The sequence below is a fragment of the Thermobia domestica genome, chromosome 15 (genome assembly GCF_964235325.1).
Source record: "Thermobia domestica chromosome 15, izTheDome1.hap1.1, whole genome shotgun sequence".
NCBI classification, from domain to species: domain Eukaryota; kingdom Metazoa; phylum Arthropoda; class Insecta; order Zygentoma; family Lepismatidae; genus Thermobia; species Thermobia domestica.
Genome location: NC_137468.1, coordinates 186799313 through 186823270, shown reverse-complemented (window position 1 = coordinate 186823270; position 23958 = coordinate 186799313). Strand labels below are relative to the sequence as shown.

General features: G+C 35.7%; 1 protein-coding gene across 2 annotated transcripts; it reads left to right on the top strand.

Moving 5' to 3' along the window:
• The first annotated feature begins 614 nt into the window (after nucleotides 1-614).
• Nucleotides 615-23376, top strand: LOC145671974 (uncharacterized). 2 transcript variants are annotated; one of them, XM_081741164.1, is made up of 5 exons: nucleotides 615-731; nucleotides 11817-11918; nucleotides 15148-15279; nucleotides 17301-17384; nucleotides 22308-23376. In XM_081741164.1, the coding sequence occupies exons 1-5, from the start codon at nucleotides 674-676 to the stop codon at nucleotides 23264-23266; spliced, it is 1335 nt and encodes a 444-aa protein (XP_081597290.1). In that variant the 5' UTR covers nucleotides 615-673; the 3' UTR covers nucleotides 23267-23376. The 2 variants fall into 2 exon arrangements, with proteins under 2 accessions (XP_081597290.1, XP_081597292.1); XM_081741166.1 differs by lacking the exon at nucleotides 15148-15279.
• Nucleotides 23377-23958: the final 582 nt, after the last annotated feature.

The following is a 23958-nucleotide window of genomic DNA, read 5'->3' as shown; positions in this document are numbered from 1 at the left end:
TTATTTATTTCAACCCAGCGAAGCGGGTAATATATGCTAGTATATATATAAAACTAACAACACTATATGAAATTAGATTGCAGTATTGGATGATGTTTCAATATAAATTGATTTTTGATGTGCTAACATTTTATGTATGCTTATTTTAGATACTAGTATCCATTTTGTTTCACATTTATCAAGTTATTCATATGTACAGTTAACCACGAACAATAATTTAAAGGAAGCACATATCAATGTAAGCAATAGAAATAACATTAATACGTTTTCTCCCACCGATGAGTTCAATAGTTCTATTTAATCTATACCGTAGGGCTTCCCGTTAATACCACGTAAAAGCTACATAATCCGATGTACTATGTCTTACATCATAAAATTTAATCGGAGAAACAGAGAAGAGCTGACTGTTGGAAAAATACTACATGGTACATACGGAAAGAAGTCAGAATGGGTACTTGGTAACTATCGTATCACCAAAAGAGTCTTGTTAGTCAACGTTTTAAAGTTCTTACTACATGTGTAATCATAATTTTAATGTAATTTTATTTATTTCTTGCACTTTCTTATTGCTTGTCATAGTTATCTAATTATTGTGTTAAATATCTTACATTTCCATAGTTTCCTTCAAATTAGATATAATTTATTTTGAAAAGCTGAAACTCCTGACTTAAGAATGATGCATTCAATTATGTTGATTTTACTGCCGACTATCATATCTGCACTTGAGATTGGTGAGTAGTAATCTTCAGAGACAATTCTTTAAAATTAACTAACTATGACGTATGGAACCCGAAGGTTCAATGCCGCTTTCACAAAAGCTCTCCATTGACTTCTCTCCTTAGCCAACTGGATATAGTTTCTATTTTGTATTCCTATTTCTGCGAGATCCACCTTACTCTTCAGCAAATTTAATATATGGATCATTCTCATTTATTCCGGCACGCTATGTCCTACTGCATTCTATATTCAAAATTTTACTCATCTACCAGGGAAGCAAGAAAGTTCGTGCGCTTTTATAGTATGAAAGAAAACTGTCAATTACAGGGTTTTAACGGTTTATTTATTCGGCAAAATAGCCTCCATTTGTTTCTACAACCTTCTCTCAGCGCTCAACAAGATTGTAAATGCCAGTTTTGTAGAATATTTGTTCCAGAGACTCGGAAAAACTCAGCAACTGCATTTTTGACGTCTTGTTCACTCTTGAACTGCCTGCCACGCATAAAGTTGTCCATGGCCAAGAATAAATGGTAATCCGCAGGGACGACATCTGGGGAGTAGGGAGGATGAGGTAGAAGCTCCCAACCAAGTTCTGAGATTACCTCCAGCGTCTGTTTTACGGTGTGAGGGCGCGCGTTGTCCTGGTGATAGAGCACACCTCGTCTGTTCACTAGTGCTGGCTGTTTCTGGGTCAATTTGGTGGCTACCGTTCTCAGTTGTGATGAGTACACATCTTTGGTAATTGTCTTACCACGTTCCAATAATTCGTAGTGCACGATACCGTTTGTAGTCCACTAAACACAGAGCAAAACCTTGCGTTGACGGATGTTCGATTTTGCAGTCAAAGGCTTCGAATCATTCGGTGATAGCCAATGGTATGACTTTCTTTTTATTGTCATACATGACCCACTTCTCGTCACAAGTTAATATACGGTCCAAAATTGGACAGACTTTGTGTCTCGTCAACAAAGATGAACAGATATTTAGTATTAGAACTTGGCTCGTAACGGTCAGCTGGTGAGAAACCCACTGACCCAGTTTCTAGGTCTTCCCGAACTGATGCAGGCTTACCCGAATGGTTTCCCTGCTTGCCCCGAATCAGTGAGCAAGTTCCTCACATGTTTGACTGGAATCATCTTTAATAGCGGCCTTCAGGTGGTGCATATCCACTGATTTAGGCCTCCCAGAACGAGGCTTATCTTGCAAGGTCTCGTCACCAGTTGAAAAGGTCAGGAACCATTTTTGTGCTGTACGTTTACTTATTACAGCCTCTCCGAACGCAACACATATTTTTCTAGCTGCTTCTGCACCATTTGTCTCCAATTTAAACTCGTAAAGAAAACAAGCTCTAAGAACTTCATTTGACACTGACATGATCACGAGCGATTTTTACACACCACACTAACAAATGCATTGTTGTATTCACCGTGGCTGATGCGTCAATGAATAAGCTTTCCCAAACAGTCAAAACTTTCATGCTACGGCGACAGATGTCGCCGCAGCAGCCAAATGGACGCGGGAGGGGTTCAAAAGCGCACGAACTTTCTTGCTTTCCTGCTACTTTCTATTTTATGGGAAGAGAGGATAGCTGTTGCTAATGCTTGCAATACAATTAGTAAAGAAATATATCTCAGAGTTATTTGAAAATACTATAAAATTACTAATTTTGTCACATAAGTTACCTATCCCAATACTATTTCCGAAGTTTGAAGTAGTTATTCTACATTGACAAGTATGAGATGCAAAGTAGAATCATTGCGATTGTAATCAGACGGTTACATAGAAGTGGAAAATATAAACTTACTTTTTTAGTGAACATCTTTGTTAATTTTAAGAAAAAGAAACTTGTGTCCTGCAATTGTCTGTCACTGAAGTTACTCTGTGCAGTGTTCGAAGTGGAAAAAAAGCAGAGGCGGTATGTTTTATTACGATTTTGACTCGACATACTGGCTATCTAAATGTTGAAATATAGTGAGGGTATGTTGTCTAAAACATTGCATTTCTATTTACATAATGACTCAAAACCACTGGAGAATTTCTCTTCAATTACGGAGGGGGGAGCATGGAGAGATTTTGATCTCCTGCCAACAACTTTCTGAAAAAAATGAAAAATATCCTCTTATGATATACTACAGAGAATTATGCAAGAACATGCTCAAAAGTCGAGTTTTTATCTTAACAATTTCCTGCGGGAAAACTTGCGGACTCCGCAATCGACTGAGGGATATTCCAAACCTCCGGAAGATTCGCCCTCCACAGCAGACAATCTCTAAATCAAAACATGCTCAAAACATGCCATTTATAGTAACGTGACAGTAACGTATGTAACATTTATATGCATTAAGGTAAGAAGACATACATAGATACGAAAGAATCAATTAAATATGGGACAACAAAAATATAAACTAGATGAACTTCTTTGAAAACACCTCATTTTAAAAACAAAAGGTGTGAAAAAGATAACAAAACTATCGGTGTTGTCAACTTACAAATTATTTCTACATAAGAAATAAAATCTTTTTACGTGCAAAACTATCCGTCAATTACTGTGTATAAAAATGGATTTATTAAATGTATTAAGCATCTATTCTCTAGTGACGATAAGTCTTGATCACTGAAAAAGCAGAAGCGGTATGCCTTCATCACTGAAAAACCATAGGCGGTATGGCATACCACTGCATACCGTCTCACTTCGACCACCGACTCTGTGGTTCTATTAATTTCCAACACATGACACGATTCGAAATACAAAAGTGATATGGTTACTTTTGTTCTTTGAATGTTTCATACTTCAGGGTAAGCGGTAGCGCGGATGGGTGTGGTACGTTTTTGATCTTGTGGCAGAAAACATATAGATGAATGCGTTAGTAGGTTTAATATATGTCATGTAGGTTACCAATGTTTCAGGACTATTCATCTTGCTAAACAATTATGCTTAGTATATTCTGAAGCGCCGGCCTATCGTTCTTCAAATATTACAAGAGATTGCATTCAAAGTTAGTAGTCTGATCATTTTTTTTTCTTTAAAATACATAAAATGTTACATACGTTACTGTCACATATGTTACCAAATGTCTCAGTGACTTACGTGACTTCAAAGAACGTCTCTGACATAGAACAAGTATTATTTCATCTACAATTAACGTGTCATTCTATAGCACAATGATATAAATAAAAATTTTCAAAGTGATGGATAATTTTTTTTTCCTTTCAATCTAATGAAAAACGCACTCTGATCCACAGGCTTACATCTCCAATAAAACTCGTTGGATTGGCTTACGAACTATTGTTTAAACATAAAAATTCAGTTTTCTGATTTCTTTTATTTTTATGACATTTATTCTTAACGGATGAGAATAAGTAAATGTTTCAAACATAAATGTATATTAATTCGCCATGTTCCTTTTATGTTCTTCTTCTGTAGAAATAAAAAGCATAAAATTTATTTGTTAATAATACGAATAACACTCTTAGTATACAAGCTCTGTCCGAAAAGTCATTTTATTGTGAAGCGACTGTACGTTGCATCACGCTCCAGCGGTAAGATCTTTATTCTCTAATTCTTGTCTTCGATAGCAGTTAGTAAAATGTCTTGCGAAAATTTGACTAACTAAAATTTAATGACCCGTAACTCACGACTCAAAGATCTGACCAGGAAAATACCGTCGGTGATGAGATAAGTGACGCAAATTCAAAACGTGTCTTTGAGTATTGACAACTATTTATCCTTATTTAAATGAAATGAAATTTTTGAGTTTTACGTCCCACGATTATGCCGGCTAGGCTAAAGGAGACGGTGATGAGAAATGAATGAAATGGTGGAATGAAGAAAGTAGGGGCAAACGGGAGAACCCCGAGGAAACCCACGGACACGGTGCCTGTCCACCACAAAGCTCACTTGGCGGGAGCTGGGATTGAACCCGGGATCCCCAGCACCTCGACCATAAATCGTTCATAGCTGAATTCCTTATATTAACGCAGATATGAACTTTTTGAATATAACGTATCTTGAAACGAGTAACACGGCACAACATTAAATGATTTAATCTTTTGTAAAATCATAAAAAAATCAAGGTGCACTACTACGTTCCTTCAAATACGATATCTAACATGCTAACGAAACAAATTTAGGGACTACCTGCATGATAAGTTTCGCCCAGTGCAGGATTTACGTATAAGCTAAACAAGCTATAGCATAGGACCTCACTTCCTTGAGGGGCTCCAAAAACTTAAAGGAAAAAACTGTACACTTCCAAATTATAAGAAAAAATAAATATAAATAAAATAAAATCTGCATACAGAAACATTACTTTGTGTTGTGTACACACTAATTTCTTCCTTTCTGTATACAGAGTACCTAAGGTCAGCTGGACACATAAAGGGCCCCATTACCTTTAATAGCTTATGGGCCCTACTAAACCTAAATCCGGCTCTGGTTTCGCCAAAGGTCGAATGAGTTTTGCAGATCACGTTCGTTATATATTCTACATCCAAACCATAAGTTTGATTACCTATGAATCAGGAATCAAGGGTGTATATAGGAAAATACTTCTTATAAATATAGGAAAATACATGCTTATTAAATAAGTCAAAGGCTACATGTACTTCAAATTTTCTTAAGATGCGATTAATTCCGGAGATATGTACACTCAGGGCCGGCCTTAAGTCGATTGGACCGATTGCTCCCAATCGGGTCTCACGCCAGTGCCGTCTACTCTGCTCGCCAGTCTAATCTACTATCCAGTGTCGTTTTAACAGCATATTAGGCCCCAGAGCAAACAAGTGTGTTGTGGTCCCCATGACTTACTTTTGCTCTTAATACATGTAATTAATACATGCCATTCTGCTCGCGGGGCCCCTAATGCTTGTGAGGCTTCCGGCTAAGTGGCTATGGTACCGCTAAGATGGCTCTTCTGCTCTTGGTAGTCAAGCACAGACAACAACATATTGCAATACAAGTACATCCATGGACCCCACAATGGAGGGTATGGCCTCTCCCTAACAAGTAAATGAATAGTTTGTATTGTTTCCGGGCATAAGCAAACATTTTCTGAATTTAATGCTGCAGTAGTTTCTTTTCTTACTTTTTTTTACGTTTACAACTTCTGTTGTAAAAATATATATTATATTCAGGGAGCACACTCCCAACACCCCTAACACTCCCCCAAATTTTCTTACACACACACACACACACACACACACACACACACACACACACACACACACACACACACACACACACACACACACACACACACACATATCAGGGAGTAAAAATATTGTTTTCTTTGAGTTTGTGTAAAAATGTATATCATTATTTTGGGTCCACATCCTCTTTTATTTTGAACACCGCACTAAGTAAAAGTTCCTGGCGTTCTGCATATCCTTTCTCTTATTACAGCTACATTGAAAATATAAAACCAGAGTACACACCTTGCCCTCTCGTGCGAAAAATCCTGTGGATGTATTTTTTTTATCAAGTCAGGAAAACCGAGTATATACTAGTGGGTACCGAATAGGTAGCTGCTTATGAAGGTTTGTCTTCTAACTCGAATAATCCAATGCAAAATATGTCATCCATGTTAACACGCACGTTACAATCTTCCATCACATCCTCAAGGTTTGTGATCGTCTCATCACCCTTTCATTTTGTCTGCAGTTGATAAAGATTTCCAGCTGATTATACCTTTCATAAGTAGCTACCTACGATGTTCTCGTTAGCGTACATTTGGTTTTCCTGACTTGAATTCTCTCCAAGATGTTACAGCTGTTAAGAAATCTTTGAACTAACGAATTCATATCAATGTGCATTTCATTATGTCTTACAAATATAAACTTATGGAAACATAGACTTCACTATTATATTTCTCGTAAATTTCTATCTCAGTTTGATACATTATATGACCCCCTTCCTATTTTTTTTAAGAAAAAGTCGAGCGAGATACAAGATGGTCGACTTCAAGATGGCGGCCATGATAAGTACAACCTCACTCCCGGTTCGGTGTCTACTTCCTCCCGGTGTCGGTTAATGAGTTTTTGTTTTTCATCCCCTTTACCCGTTTTACAAATAAAATAAAATTTTCAAACTTGAAACACATTGTCATGGCTTATTCTGATCAATCAGGTTTTTAGCCACTGCGGTCATCTTCATGGACGGAAGCATTTTAAATTTTGCTTACGTTTGGTTCTTGATATTCCATATTTTTCTGCAAAGTTTGATCAAGAAACTAGATTTCGACATCGATTAGTTTGCTTGTAAGAGAAGAAAACTATGAAATAGTGATAGAGAACCTTTTTTGAAAAATTGCGAGGCAAAAGGGTGAAATATGTATTTTAAAATTCATTCACTGTCTGCATTTCATTTGAATTATTTCTCTGCAAAATTAGCTGTTATAAGAAATGAACAGGGTAAGCGTTTTCACCAAAATATTTTGCAGACGGAAAAACGTTATACAGGGAAATAGGGCGTCCATGATGATATATTACTGTTAGTTCCTCCAGAAAGAGGACTCCACAACATAGAAAACGGAAAATCTTTCGAAACTGACTTTGCTGTTAATCATTTTTCTTAATCAAGCTTATAAGTAAACATGCAGGGTGTTAGGAGATGAACTTACAAACTTATCATATGTGTTCAGGATCTCAATACAAGAAAAATGTTTTTCTGTCTTTGGTCGCAAATGCTTAATTACGGAGAGACAGCTAATTAAAAGTGATTACTGGAATTGGTCATTCCTCTTACCCTTTTATTATATCTATCTCCGTAATTAAGCGTTTTCGATCAAAGTTGCAGATTTTTTCTTGGATTGAGGTTCTGAACACATATGCGAAGTTTGTCGGCTTTTCCAGGAACACCCTGCATATGAATATCTAATAACAATATGCACATAAGTTTGTAAATAATATGTTTGCAATGTTTAGTATCATCAGTGGCGTATTTAGGATTTTGCTTGGGGAGCTATGCACAACACGTTAATAAGAACTTACATTTTTTTTCCTTTTCTCCCTTTAAAACCCAAACACACAAGGGATTTATTGAGGAAGCAGGGGGCAATTGCCCAAAAGTTTGAGAATTAAATATATTTTAATCGGTTGTCTACTAATATACTAGGAAAAAACGTGAGACTCTTATGTCGGTGGAGGATCTTACCCCCTCCCCTGAGGAAAATCTAAAATAACGCTCCTGCAAACACACATTGAATATTTGTAATCTCATTTCAACTTAACTGATTTAATTTTAGAAAAAAAAATGGAAATGTTCAGTTTTATCTGTGTACGTTTTTACCAGAAAGAAAATGTTGAGACAAGTTGAAGCTGAAATATACTAATTGCAGTTTTAATGGCAACAATTGCAGACGGGTGGATCTTATATTATATGACTAGCCTTTGGTTAGCTGGGGGCTCAGCCTACCGCCTCGCATGTCTTAATGTATCAACCTTTGCATTAACTGTGAGTTTCATGCACTTGCTCTTCATACTTCCTAAATTTGCCAACACAAGCCCGCCTTTGCTCGGCTTACGGCCTCACACTTCTTAAACTCACAATTCTACCGAATTTCAAGTTTTTTCCCCTTATTTCAAGTATCTAAAAGATAAGATTTTTCTCTCTCAAGAAAACGCCTATTTAAATAACATGGGAATTCCTTCATCCCCCTTTAGACCCCTTAAAAATTAAAAATATTCACTTTTGGCAATTTTCTTGTCGGTTAGCTACGATCATGTCAAATTTCGACTTTCCATGATAACCGGAAGTACCCCTTTAATTTATATCAGTTCATGTAGTTTTATATATAGTTAAGATATGATACAGAAATTTAGCAGTCAATCTAACCTTTTATTCTATTAATAGAAGAAAAAGCAAGCATCCTCTTGCCTACCTAATTTCCAGGCTACTTATTCTCCGTCTTGATATTCTTCAATTCAACCATTTACCTTTCTTAATAACTAAAGGATGTAAATATTCCTTTGCTATAATAACTGAAGTCCCGTTATGTTTGTATCCATGCAAGTTGGTGTGGAACATTAGTTTCGCTTATCAGCTCCGCTTAGTTTTGGTATTATTGGCAACGACCGACTTAATTACAATTAACAACGATCGAAAGTATGTTAGGAAAAACGAAAGAAATTAACAACTTAAAAAAGAAAAGAAACAGAAGAGTGGAATGGACGAAAGAAAGAAAAAAGAAGGCAGTTCTTTTATGGAATGAAATTTGACAAATACAGTATTATTTGTGAACAGATAGCATAAGAAAATGGAAAGTCAATGAAATTCTTATGTTAGAAGTGGTAAGCAAGGTTATTGCTGTACATGGAATGCAAAAAATTAACAAATATATTTCGGGAGGAGCTTGAGCCCGATAGCTCTCCCCCATAAATACGCCAATGAATACCACATACATGTATTTATTTCAGTAAAAATTAGAATTTATCTTCATAAATACCTTTTATTTTATGTCTCAAATTACATTTACTCCCGTCAGCAGTTAATCATCCAGTAGGTGAGGGTGAAAAAGTTTACTACATTTTTCGTTTTCAGGACGTTTGATTTAGTAAGGATTGCATTGTTTTATCTCTGCACATTTTTGAAAGTTGAAATTTGTAAATATATGTTACTAGTGGTGCAAAGTTTATTACTGAAACTATATGAACAAATAAACAAGCAAATAAATATATATTATAAAATTGAAAATGACTCTTTGTGACTCTTAATCTCTTGGACCGCCCGACCGATCTCGATCAAATTTTCAACGTAGATGCGGCTCCGGCCTCGGAGTGTTTCTAGGTATAACTTTGAAGGTAAAACTTAGGGAAGGAGCAGGAGGGAACATTAAAGAAAAACTTAACTCTTGAATCACCAGACAGATCTTGGTCAAATTTTTAATGTAGATGAGGTTTGGAACTGGAATGTTTTTGTTATTTCACTTTGACGGCGCAACGTAGGGGAGGAGGAAGGGAGATATACAAAAATCAATAAATATGAAAGTAAAACTGACTATGTTCGTGAATTTATCGGATTTGTCTTAACGCCTTAGCAATTGTGAGAGTCCTTGCTCTTCTGATCGGTCGCTAACAATATTAGTTTTCCATAAACAATGCATTCTTCCATTCTCCCATGCTAAACGACGTTCTGTTGCTTAGACATGTAAATGCATTGAAAATACAAATTAAAACTGGATTTTATTCCGTGCTATAAACATACATACGAAAAACTTCTAGAATATGCTAAATATGCTTTTAAGTACTAATATATGCTCTAACCTTTAAAATATGCGTTTATATGCATTATAAAAGTTCAAATTGGAGCTCTGTTATTGTTGTTCCAAAGCCCTACCAAGTTTAACAGAAATTGCATACACCCCCCCTCAAAAAGGACGGATCCCTCCAACATAAACCTGCTGGCTACATCCCTGGGGATACATAAAAATCATCGAAAATGACCAATTTCAAGGAGTGCTTTAGTAATAGTAAAAAGTGACTGTCTAATGAAACATATTACCATTTTTTCTTAATTTAACCCAGCGAAGCTAGTATAATTGATGCTAGTATATAAATGCATTTAATCCATGGCTGCTGTTACTTATGTTATCAATAGTTTTAAATTAAGGTGCAATAGATTTCTTGCTTCTTCACTAACCTTAGAGCTCCTTCGTGACTAAGCAGTTAGCATATGCGCCTTTGGCGTGGGAGACCGGTGTTCGATTCCCGGCGGGAGGTCATGTGGTTCGGATTCCACATTAATCAATAGGTCCACGTTTCATATAGCTTCGTTATTGAACGAGAAGTTAAACTCAAAATCACCTCACCTCTTCACTAACCTTACTAACCAACAAAAATAATCGAAAGAGGGCTCCAGTGTAACGTATGTGCGGGTGAATATTGAAGTGCTCCCGTCGCATCGACAGATTTACGTTTGTTTGTTTCACAGAATAAAACAGGGTGTGGCTCGTGTGCGTTTTCGTGCTGTGAGCACAGTTGATTGGGATTTATTATTTATATCATTGAAATATAATTGAGGTAAGATTTAGGGATCAATATATAAATAATGTATTCCAAAAATGAAGTCACTGATTTTTTGAAAGAATAGCATAAAGAGCAGTAGGAAGTGCCAATAAAACATATGATAAAAGATTAACAATGAAGATGAATTCATTTTTCATTCATCAGTTCATTTTAAAGCATGCCTTTAGTAATGGGCGACTTTTCATAAGAAAATATACACAGGTGTTATGTTTTATTCAGTTATATTACCGCACAGTGCAGATAAGGCATATTATTTTAACCTTAAATTGCAAAATAACTTTCGACAGTCAATTCGTGTAAGGCTAAATTGACCTATTTATAGTTATTATGACGCATTTAAGACGTCATTCTCTTATATTTTGTAGAATATAAGGATTGTTGGTAGCTTTTGCTAAATTTATATATATATATATATATATATATATATATATATATATATATATATATATATATATATATATATATATATATATAGTCTAATAGTGGTTCTACAGACCTGAGGCTCCGCAAAATGTTCCCAATCGGACCCCGCAGCACGTAAGGGCGGCCCTGTGTACACTGTCCTTACAATTTATCATTTTGAAGATAACAAATAATATTAATTTTGAAAATAGAGTTGTAGGATAAAAGTAAAGAGATGATGTTGCAAAATTAAACCAAATGACAAATATTTGTAAAAATGTGTTCATAAATTTGTTTCTTCCACTAATTAGTAATAAGTTTCTTTTATCGTATCTTAAAGTCGGTCACTTTTATGCCTTCCCAATGTTAGAGATTGCGTACTATTTTAAAACTAAAAATGATTCACAAATAATCAGAAATAAATAAACGTTTTTCAATTTTTTTTACAAAGGTAGAAGAATGTAGAAATGGAAGAAACAGTGACAATCTTACAGTAAAAAAATCTGACAATCTGTACTCTTAAAAATTACTATCGTCAATGGAATTCCGTTTCATTGCTAAGTAAGAACAATTTTATATTTATGTTTATGTACTTGAGCGTGTAGTATATAATCTTACACCATTAGTATAATATCACATTAATTACATTAAATTTCCTAAAATTATCTTCTTTGTAGGCAACTACTATTACAAAGGTTGGTTTGATCCCGTGGATGTTCCACCGAAGCTTGCTCCTCCACAACGCATCAAAACTTTAGAACAACAGAAGAACATACCCCGTAAGTACCTTTTATTTCTTTTGTATTTCATCCTCAGATTCTCCTCATTATGTAATACAGTTAAACCTCTGAATAACGGACACCAATGGGACATGAATATCTGTCCGTTACTGAGAGGTGTCCGTGACAGAGAGATTACAGAAATTTAATTTCTCACAACAGTAATTGTATGCAGTAATATACAGTAAATATAGTATGTATGAGAGTAAATACGTAAAATTCAATGTGAAAATACTCTATTTAGTACGTATTTGAATTACTCGGAGCGATGAAGGAGAAATTCATTTCTGTTTAATAATATTATTGCTGAGGGATGTGTTAATATATTCATATATTGCAACCGGCTAAACTCTTTAGTTTACCGAAAAAGGCATGCTTTTCTTCTCTTCAAGGGTAATAAAACTCATTAGGATATGTCCTCTGAGAATCCTCAGTACAGTTTCGGAAGAAACACGTGCGTGGGGGGAAAGGGGCTAAATTTGTTAGGGAAGGGAAGATCTTTATCATAGAATTCTTGGCCATACGACTGACCCTGCATGAGTGTTATTGCTTATTGAAGATTATTTAGGATTTCTACCAGAAAGCAGTTTATTGCGGACAGAAAAAGATAATTTCAAGTTCTGCTTGAAGCTATTCTGTTTGATTGTCCACCAGGTCTAGACTCATGATAGATACATTTGTGGGGAAAAGACTTTTCTGTCTACTGTAATATATTGCAGAGCCGAGAATAATTCATGTCCGTTATTAAGAGATTATTTGAGGGGTTGGGGGGTTGAGGACTGTCCGCGTCCGTATCTGAGAATGTCCGTAAATGGGAGGGTTTTGTTCGGTAAGAGAACATATATTTTTGCCGGGACAAAAAATCTGTCCGTATTATAGAAGTGTTCGTTATTGAGTGGTGTTCGTTAAGGGAGGTTTCACTGTATTAGTTATGAGCCTACCATTTAATAATTACGTTTTTCACTCCCTTATTTTTTATAAAATACATAACAGTAACATCATTAGTATTTCTTTAAATTAATAAGAAGTCAAATATTCTATTGTCTGTCAGCACGAGTCTTTCCGATCGGGTTTTGCACCTGTCGAAAACGGAGGGAAAGCAAGAAAAAAAAAAGACGTAGTCTGGACGTGTGTCGTGTCATCGAAGGGGCACATATTAGTGAATATTTGTAGAGGGTCTATAAAGTTGGTGAGTTTGTGGTACTTTTCATAAATCTTCCATGTGTGTAGAGTAATACTTTTGAAAATATAGCCTTTTCAAAACGAATGAATCACTTACGCTAACCCTGTATTGCTCCATATACTTTAAAAAGAGAAATTCAATTTGGAAACTATGATCTTGTTTGCCACATATCAAAAATTTAAGATATAATAGATGCAGCTTATAGATTCTTCGCATCAAAATAAACAATAGTTTAAAAGAGGAACACAATTAACTAAATACATTATCCTTTACAATCATCAATCTTTTATAATCATCCGTTATATGTAATCGTAATCAACAACCGTGTCAATTTACTACGGAAGAAATGAAATGAAATCTCTGAGTTTTACGTCCAACGGTTATGCCGGTTAGGCTAAAGGAGACGGTGATGATGAGAAATGAATGAAATACTGGAATGAAGAAAGTGGGAGGAAACGGGAGAACCCCGAGAAAACCCACGAGCACAGTGTTTGTCCACCACAAAGTCCACACGACGCAAGGTGAGATCGAACTAGGGACCCCAAGCACCGGAGGTGAACCACTGAGCCACCGCGCCCCCTCACTACGGAAGAGTTTCGCAATGTGTTGTCACACATGTATGATGACATTTCCAAGATATGTGATATTCTTTACTCTTCGTTTTCAGTGAACGATTCGGTTTGTCAGGGTGATTCAGAAGTCACAGAAACGGATTATGTTACAGAAGGTTCTATTTTACTTGTTAAAATCGACCTAGGGTTGTATACTTTCCATCCGACTAACTTTGAACGTTACTTTGGTATATTGGATGAACGTCACATTCTGTAAATGATAAAGTGGTCACGTGGTTATTAATCAACACTGCAAGATTCTCACAAATGCAATCTCTCAATTACTTTCTTTATAGTTTAGCGGTTGAATGTTTTATACACTGAGCTTGTATTGACGTTCTAGAGTACATCCTAGATATCCCTCCGAGGCTATTGCAATCCTCAAAGCTTGTGAATCAATTTAGATCGGTTTCCGTGAGCATTCGCACAAGTGTACTATTACAGATGTCCGCGATGCAGGAGCAAAGATGATGAGCATCACGAATTTTCTTATAGTAAACAGCTGTTTCAATGAAGTCAATAGAGAAACGCACAGGGGAGTGAGGCCGGGTGATTTGAATGGCCATTCAACGACACTACGTCCAAATTAGTGTCAAGCAAGTTACACATTTGTTGACGAACTCTTTTTTCTGTACCGTGGCTATGGTCTATTCTGCTGGAAATAACGAAGATAGATGATAACGAATCAGTATTATAAGAAAGGAAGTGACGCCTATGCCCTGGAGTACTTTTGTCAGTTTTGTTAAGTGATTATTCTCCGCTTGGTTTACCACTATTGCTGGAACAATAAGACTATTGATTTATCTGTAGGTGTTAGGTATTTATAAAAGAGGAAGAATTGACACAATAGAATGTTATCCGATATGCTGGAAACATGTAAAATTGTTCTGTCTTATAGCTAATTAGTAATGCAAACTTACTGGAAAATCAATTGATGGTGACTCGTAAGACTGCAATAAATTCGCTCCAAAACTGCATATCTATATCTCAAACTTCCTAGTCTGTAGTTTATTGCTGTGACATGTACGTAAGTCTGTTGAAACTTTGTAATATGAATTGAAGAGAAATTGTACTCCAGCATGGTATGAAAGTTACAACTATATCAATTAAGAACACTATACTGGCACCCATTTCCAATCCTTACAAAATAATAAAGTATGAAATATCAATTGTTGTAGGTATAAAGTTCTTGTACATCATCATTGTGATACGTAATTGTGTGTGGTAGTTGGCTTTAAATTTTCTTTGTTTTGTCAATTTTACAATGTTTATCCCGTACTTGACCTTTTAGTTCTAAATGATGATAATAATTTTGTAATAGTTTTTCTTCTGTGTATTAATTAATTATTATTTACTGTGAGTTAACCAGCAAACAATTGATTCCTTGCTTCATTCATTGATTTGTTAAACTCCGAAGTGATTGATGTTCTTATAGTTTTAGAGTGGAGGGTAAAAGTCCCTGTCCAAGATATTGAAGCGAATGATGTACGTGATGCTGAGAGAGCTGACCAACTTTCACGTTACGAGAGATATCTTGAGATCAGTGCTTTAGAAGGAAGAGTAGTAGGTATGTACGATGATTCAAGTAGAATACAGGTGCTCGTACATATAGTTGCATTATAATACAGTGGCAGTCGTTTCTGCTACGTCTGTGTCTTTTAAAGTGAATTTCAGGAGTGGATTATGTCTCTCATTTTCTGACGTCAGAGATTTGTTAAGCCCTTTCGGTTGTTTAATCGATAAATATTGAAATTGTTTATAGTTACTTGAGACTGGAGAAACACTGTAAAAACCACGTTTTGTACATACAAATGTTTACAAAAAAAATTGAGACACTTTTTGTAACACGTAAGATGAGTGAGATTGTAACTTTGAAGGACCATATGCAGTGCCTGGTCGTCGTTAGTGCTGTATTAGGTGATCGTATGCAATACACCAGGCGGAGTACAACAGAGGCGTGTGTTCAAGCAGGCGGAAGAAGGCGACGTAAAATGCAGCTCTCTGAGTTTCAACCAGGCCAAATTGTGGGAGCGCGGTTATTTGGTAAAACTAAATCAAAGATTGCCGGTGTACTAAGTATATCGCGAGGAACGATGTTGAAGCTGATAATGGCTTATAGAACACATCTCAAAACAACATCACAGAAGAGAAATAGTGGATGGAAAGATGTCTCAGAAACAGGGATCACCTAGAATTGAAGAGGAGTGTTAACAAGAACCGTAGAGGAAATGTGGCAAAAGTGATAGCAAAATTCAATGAACACTTAGAACAGCCTAATGCGACATTGCAGTTTAACACGACTTACATAACCTAATCATCCGCGGGTACGTTACAATTTCCAAAATGTTCATCTCCGTTCAGATCGTAAAAGGGAAAAGAGAATGCCACTGGATCACCGATCATTGGAAATGTCTAATGTGAATTGAAGAGTTCTCTTTCGTCTTATTTTCAACAACAAAATATATTTATGGCGAACACTCAAATTAACTTATATTACAAAGGCTCTCCCTTCTATCGCTATGGCGGACACTCTGTGGCGCTGTGGACAATAATTCCTGTTATACCATAGTTCCTGTGGTTAGGCTCAGAGGACAAATTAATGTTCATAACTACGTGGAAATTGTAGGTGATCACTTACATCCTATGATCCATGTTTTTCGGTCAATTATGCAATTTTTCAGGATTACCATATGCCAATTGACACTATTAGAGCTGTTGAGGTGTTATCTCATGAACGCCTGGATAAACTACAACAATTTCCATGGCGAGCGCAATCCTCAGATCTCAATTGAACACCTGTGATCAGCTATAGAGCTCAAACTACGGAGCGGGGATCTTCGTTCATCGTTGGTGATGAAACTAGATACTGCATGTTACAAATACTTGTCTGGTAGCCATTTATGACTCTGGAAACCAATAATATATCACAATCTTCGATATGATAGTTATGTTTATAATCCGAATTATTAGTGTTAGAATTTATTCTAAATAATTTGTCCAGTGTTCACTGAACTTTCTACTACATTTTAAACGTTTAGAAGTTTTCTCCAAGTATATTTCTGTTAACAGAAAGTACTATGACCTCAAACAAGACAAAACATTTAAATGAGAAGCTTTGCTTTGTATATACTTAAACACAAATCAGCTATTTGCTGAGCAGAACAATATATTCACATAAAAACCTACATACGTGTTACAGTTTCGCCAACTAACACTTTGAATAGATAGTGTCTGATGAAGCCAAAGTGTTAGTTGGCGAAAATGTAACACGTATGTAGTTTTTTATGTGAATATATTGTTCTGCTCAGCAAATAGTTGATTTGTATTTAAATTTAAATGAAATATATGACACGAGTACCTAAATCTGAACATTACAAACTATTACAATGTAAGATTAGTATTCCAAATATTGCAGCCATTTTCATTTGTATTATAAAAGTTATAACAATTTTGCAGCAGGTCCTTTTGTAATCTGTTTGAACCTGAGTATGAATTAAATCTAATCACCCGTATAAAATTACAGATGTAAATTTTCCAAACAAATGTCAAACAATTTATTATCATCGTATTAATATTTTCTTTTTATAGGCACTGATCCACCGAAGACTTTCGTTTATGAATTGAAGGCTGAAGAAAACGCTGGCGCCTCCACATATATTGACAAAGAAAAAGGTAAAATTTGTCTTCGAAATGAAGAAGGGCTTATAAGAACATTGATATATTTTCATACTCAACATTAACATTTCGGATTCCTGTTTCTGAACACACACTCAGAGAGGACTACTTAGTAACGCCGTCTTAATTGTCTAGTTATCAACATCCACCATCATCTGTTTTTGCACTAACTCCATTCTACGTTCTCCGTATTATCCTAAAGGAACTAACCAATTTACTCCCTCAATTTCGCATAAATTTTACACTGCCTTATTTCCTTTAGAACAAGCACTTTAATCACAGTGATATTCTATAAATTCAGTTTGAGGTAGGCATTATCTATGCTCCAGAATTCATCTTAAGCGGGTTACCCATCTTCCATGATGCAATTACAAGCAACAGACAATTCACATACTCTATCCTCTACAAAACAATTGAGGAGTTTGATGCAGTAATGGCGTAAGTCTGAAACATGTAGTTGGGGGAAAACGATGTTGAAAATTTAAGTAGTGTTTTTTTTCTTACATAAAACAATGTAATACGCAGCATTTTATTCCGATATTGAATTGAAATGTTAGGCCTACCAGGAGACTAAACAAGCATGGCAAAAGCCACAAATGCGTTTGATGCAAAAACAAAAGAGTAAACTCGCTTACGCCGTTATTACATCAAACTCCTCAATTTCAACCTTCTTTATTTCTGTTAGCACAGACATTATTAAAAAAATGTTTTTTTCAGTGTTTTGGTGATAAAAGCATTTTCTGTTCAAATCTCATGTTTGTAAATATATTAGTGTGATCTTAGCGTCTACTCATGAGTCATTTTCAGTCTTTCATATAATAGTATTGATTGCTCCCTTTCCTCTTTCAGGAGCGAAATTTTCGAAAAAGCTGAAGTACGAGTTCGTTTATTTTTAATTAAAAGTTCATTAACGAATTTCATATGTCCAATTTAAGCAAATCCTTACATTAAGCATGAAGAGTTTTCAATTTTCATATTGACAACTTGAGAGAATCTTCCCATTGGGCATTTTCTGAATAAATAATGAGAAATATCTGTTGTAGAAGTGGCCCCTGAGTGGAATTCTCGAAAATGCTGAAACACTATTCCTTTAAATCTAGACGAAGGTTTAAACAACAAATTTCTTAGCTCCATTTTAACCGAATCCTTACAGTGGGAATTTTCTGGACGAAAAATCGGAAATTTTAAATTAGAGAAACTGAATCCTTTCAAACTTTTAGAATATAAAGATATTTTTTACAAAACGCTGAAACATGTGTTAAAATGTTAAGTATTGTTTATTAAGCAATCCTTATATTGAGTATTTTTTAAATAGATAATGAGACATTTTAATATTATAGTAGCCCTAATTGCTCCCTCTCTCTCCTTAGGACTGTAATTTTGAAAACGTTAAAAAAGTAACTCTTTTATTTTTATTTAATAGTTTATATATAATTTCTCATCTCCAGCTCAAACGAATCCTCAGGTTCAGCAATTTCTCAATTTTGTTTCATTTCCTTTAGTTTGCAAGGCATAACTGAGAGTTTATGTTTCACTTATAATTGAAGAATATTTCTTCAATTGAAGGGGTGGATTCCAAAAGGGCCTAAGTCAATTTTTGTCAATTTTGAGATATTCGTTCTATTAAGTTCCATTTCAGCATCTCCGTATAATTAACTGGATTTCATGCTAAAAGTCCAAAAATCAAATTAATTGTAGGCAAAAGTAAACACTGTTCTTTTCCAAAATGTCCTTGGTAAGCGGTATTCTCTGAAGTTATTTTCTGACTCATGCCTAAAAACACTTATAAAACTCTTGCTATAGATGATAATTTGAGTTGAGTTGTTGATTTTGAGTTTAATGTCCCGTTCACCAGCGAGGCTATATGAGACGTGGACCTACGATTAACGTGGAATCAGAGTCATATGAGCTCCCACCGGGAATCAAACCCGGGCCTCCCACGCCAAAGGCGCGTATGTTAACCACTTAGCCACGAAGGAGCTCTATAGATGATAATTTCACCGTTATCTTACGAAAAGCAAGCAATTACAATTTTCTTCTATGTAGGCCCTAGGTTACTTTCCTTTCACAGAAATAGAGTGATGGAAACACACACACAAATCGTCTCCTGAAAAGCTGACTTTTTACCTGAGGTTCTTTTGGAATTGAGCTCTTCAATTGTGAATGAAAGATGAAATATGTATGTTAAACTTCTTTAAACTCCTGACTTTTTAAATGATGAACAAATTAAATTTGTAAATAGGCTGAACAATAGGTTTTACATAGTAAGGACACTTCTTGAAACCAATAACCAAGTAATACAAAGTATTTCTGTATTCATATTCGTATTCGACTTTTCTCTATTATCGCTGCAATGGGTTTCATTCTTGAGGTTAAGTTTACTTTATTTATTTATTTTATGTTTCAAAGATGAAATGAACGCGAAGAAGGAGATTCAACTATTCCTGGGAAACTTTGAAGTAATGTTATAATTTGAGGGATCAATATTTTCTTCAAATTTTGATGTAACATTGCAAAATTTGTCTTCGATATAGTAATTGATGTAAGATGATCTCCTGAATCGAACGAAAGCATCTTCAAGTAGAGATAAAAAATACAGTATATTTTTGGTCTGAAAATAGCAAAACCTGAAACAAAGGAAATACACATTTAAGTGCTTTCGTTAAGTCTTTTATCATATACAGAGGGAACAAATTGGGAATTGAAATTAAAAACAGCCACAGAATGTTTAAACGTACCGTATTTTACGGACAATAAGACGGACCTTAATTTTTAAGCATTTTTTTTGGCTATTTAAGCAATTTTGCGATGACAGGGCGGGAGGGAGACAGTGTTAGCAAACTTGTGAACTCATGTTCGTCACATCGGTGTACTGCTGCTGCCAGTTGAATCCAATGTTGCCAGATAGAGATAGATTTTCCGTGGCATCGAATATATGGCCATTTTCAAGACTGGCTGGAATTTTAAATGAAACGCTGGACACATTTATATTAATTTCGAGTGTAAGACGCACCTGAGTTTTGGAGGCAATTTTTCGAAGAAAAATGTGCATCTTACAGTCCGTAAAATACGGTAGTTATGGTACAGTTTGGCCGGAAAGAGAGCTGAAGAGGAAAGCAATAATTAACAAAAGGAAAATAAAGCTTTATCAAAAAAAAAAAAAAAAAAAAAGATTCAAGGGACGAAAGGAGGTTTGTCTAGAAAACAAGACCTATTATTGGACAGGCTTCATTAAGAGTTGAAACACAATTTTATCCAACGCTATCTTCAGAATTTCTGGAAATAGTTTCCCTCTTATCTACCATCTGTACTACTTCATTTCTTTATAGCATACTCACTCTTTTCCTTAAAGATATACCGTTTAACTAATGTTTTTACAATTGAGAGTTAGACAATTGAGAGTTTAGATTATACAATTTACAGTCACATGACTTAATAATTTTTTTTTACTCGTTTGTGATTTTCTATCGGTTAACTTCATACGTGAGTCCGGTGTTTTAAAAATTGATGAATATGTTTCATTATGTTCTAATGAAATATGTTACTTTCCAACAATAACCAATTTAAGTTCCAGTGTAGCTCGGGGCTCATCTGTGAATAGAATTTATAGAGGTAACAAAGAACGTTAGTGTCCCTTTTTCACCTACCACCTTCGAACATCGAAATGTCACCTAAGACATTCCTCGAGGATCACAAATAGTCTCCATCAGTATGGACGACCTTCTGTCAACGTTCTGGAAGGCCATGGATTCCATTGTGGTAGAACATGGTGGGCCGTGAAGCGAAGAAGGTATCAAGTGCATTTTGCACCTCTACTAGGGATTTGAACAGGCGTCCTATAAGGTTAGGTTAGGTTAGGAATGGAACAGGTGCTAATCGGACGATGAAATGTCCGGAGAGTTGGCGGCCGGAGAGTGTTCCCCATGCAAGGCGGAGTATAGTGTCCCGGGTCATATTAGCCACGTGGGGCTTAGTGTCGTCTTGTGCCTTTGGGATTCAGAAGTGCTTGCTCCATAGTTTTAAGTTTTTCTTCAAAATGGGTCAACCGCTGACAGTACAAAGTTGCATTGATGCTCTGATTAGCTGGTAGTAGTTCCCGATGCACGATGCCGCGAGCAGTTCACCAATCATAAAGGAGGACCTTCTTCTGGTGCAGTGCTGGTTTCGTCTGTTTTGGAACCGATTCATGGGATACTAACCAGTTGCGCCGTGGACCTTAGTACAGGACGCACTTCTCTTCACACGTAAACCTCCTGTTTAGAAATGGTTCCTTCCTCAGACGAGACAGCAAAGAAACACAGGTGTCTGCTCGCGTTGCCATTTCTGCTCGCGTCTGGCTCGGAATCAAATCATGTGGGACCCATCGACCCAAGTTGTAGTGCTTTCCAAGTTGATGGAAGTGCTGCCGAATGGTTTTCCCACTCATACTGAATTGTAGTCCCAGTTCCTCACATGTCTGGCCACTGTTCTCCTCAATTGCTGCCTGAAAATCTTCATTTTGTACATGTGTTGGTCTTCCGGTACGTGGTGCGTGTTCGAGTCTTTCGTCACCGTCCTTAAACTTGTTAAATCACCGCTGCACCGTCCGCGTAGCCACGAAACTCTCATAAAGTTGAGCATATCTTTTGCCCCGCTGTAGCGGCGTTTGACCCCAGTTTGAACTGGTACAGCACACACGCTCTTATGACGCTGTGTAGAGATATCATGTTCACGGTGTAACTGAACTGCCATAACCGGTAGGATGTTGAAAATACCGACACTACAACTGACCTTCGCCTTAGCTCCATTCGCATTCAACTCACGGCCTGAGGGCCAATGGAACACATACCTCCACAAAAGCGACAGAGCATTCTTGGTTAGCTTTATAGAAGTATTTTGATATTTACAAGTAATAACATATATCTTATCCTTTATTTTCAGAAAATAACAACAAATCAGAGATTCCGTGTATGAAATGTGAACTTTACCTTAAGTGTGTGATTCGGAAAATGAGAACCTTACTAAGCAAAATATACTTTCATATACTTGCGTCCATCTTGGTTATAAGTTTTGCTACGTACTATGGTTATCATGCTATCAAACAATATTGGAATGTGAAAAGAAGATTGTCTATTTTTCAAGCTCACAACGACACTTTGGAGAAGGAGAATATTTCTTTGAAAGTTCAGATGAACGCACTTCGGGATGAAGTCCAGACTTTAAAAGATCATTTGGAGGAAACTAACAAACATTGTGAACGTTTAGCAAAACAAAATGACGAAAAGACAACTGCTAAAGTCACTCTGCGATCAAAGTTAGCACAAGTGAAGAGAAGTTTAAATATATCAAGAGACAAAAGACGAACAATTGAAAGCAACTTAAAAGAAATGGAAAGAAGACTTGGAGTTGAAGAAAATTCGTTGAAAGAATTCGAGAAAGAGAACGCTGAATTGCGCAAATTGAACAAAATGCTAGAATATCGAATAGAAAATCTAAAACAAAAATTAGAAAAAGTTGTTGTTGAAAAGATGTTTATGGAGCATAAAATAAAAACTTCAAGAGAAGCGTTCAATGACTCGGAAGACGAAACAGAATTGAAATTGAGAAAACAATTAAAAGTTCAGGAAGACCAATTGTTGCTCGCTGAAAAGGAGAACAATTATCTGAAGGCACAGAATGAACAAATAGAAGCACAGTTAACAGAGGCAAGGAAACTAAACCAAAGTGCTATAATTCAAAGTTTACATAACCAACTGGAGACCGTTCAAACAACTTTGAAAACCACTAACGAATCCAATTTGAGATACAGAAAAGTAATTGTGGAACTCGAAGAGAAATTAGACCGTTATAGTAAGTTAATAGAAAAAACACAGCATCATCTTGGTATAAAATTTCTGTAGAAAGTCTGTTTTTAAATTTTATCTTTATAGTATATGAAGATCCTTTAATTACGTAGGAGCTTAAATTGCATTTTAAATGAAACAAAGTTGATTAAACAGCAATAAATCACATAAAGATAATATTTAAGTAGAGGTTTTTATTGTAATACATAGTACAAGGTATTCAACGTTAATCAGGTAATTAGTTGAAAATGAACATGTTGCCATGAAAGAAAACTTTCCCGAAACCTTTTCTTCACAAATTTCACTTTGTTGTTGTAGCAGGAGAACGGTTTAGCTTACTTAATATATTTCGATCACAATAGGATGCATAATTAAGATATAGAAAAACAAAAATGACTTTTATCTAGTCATTTATAGCTTTTTCTGTGACTGTTATCCAAGTCATTTTTTCTGAAAAATTGCATATTCCTTTCTTTAATCTTAAAACTTTTGATGATGATCGTCATTATAAACGAAATACTTAAAGTGAAAAGAAAACTAAAACTCTGTCCCATTAATACAGAATACATACCTCAGAACCAAACTTATGTCAGAAAAATATGTTTACAATGTCAAAATGATTTACCAGAACTTCTGTAGTATACTAAGATCTTGTTTCAGATTGATAAACAGTAGGATCCACTAATGGATTAATTTATAGTCACATGTACTTATCACTGTCATGGAAAGATTGTCCTTTGCTCATGTAC

What these genes read in the sequence shown, in the direction of transcription:
- LOC145671974 (XM_081741164.1), top strand. Translation starts at nt 674, where the DNA reads ATGATGCATTCAATTATGTTGATTTTACTGCCGACTATCATATCTGCA. An exon ending in ACAACAGAAGAACATACCCC is followed by an intron (nt 11,919 to 15,147) that starts GTAAGTACCTTT and finishes ATGTTCTTATAG; the next exon opens with TTTTAGAGTGGAGGGTAAAA. An exon ending in ATATATTGACAAAGAAAAAG is followed by an intron (nt 17,385 to 22,307) that starts GTAAAATTTGTC and finishes CTTTATTTTCAG; the next exon opens with AAAATAACAACAAATCAGAG.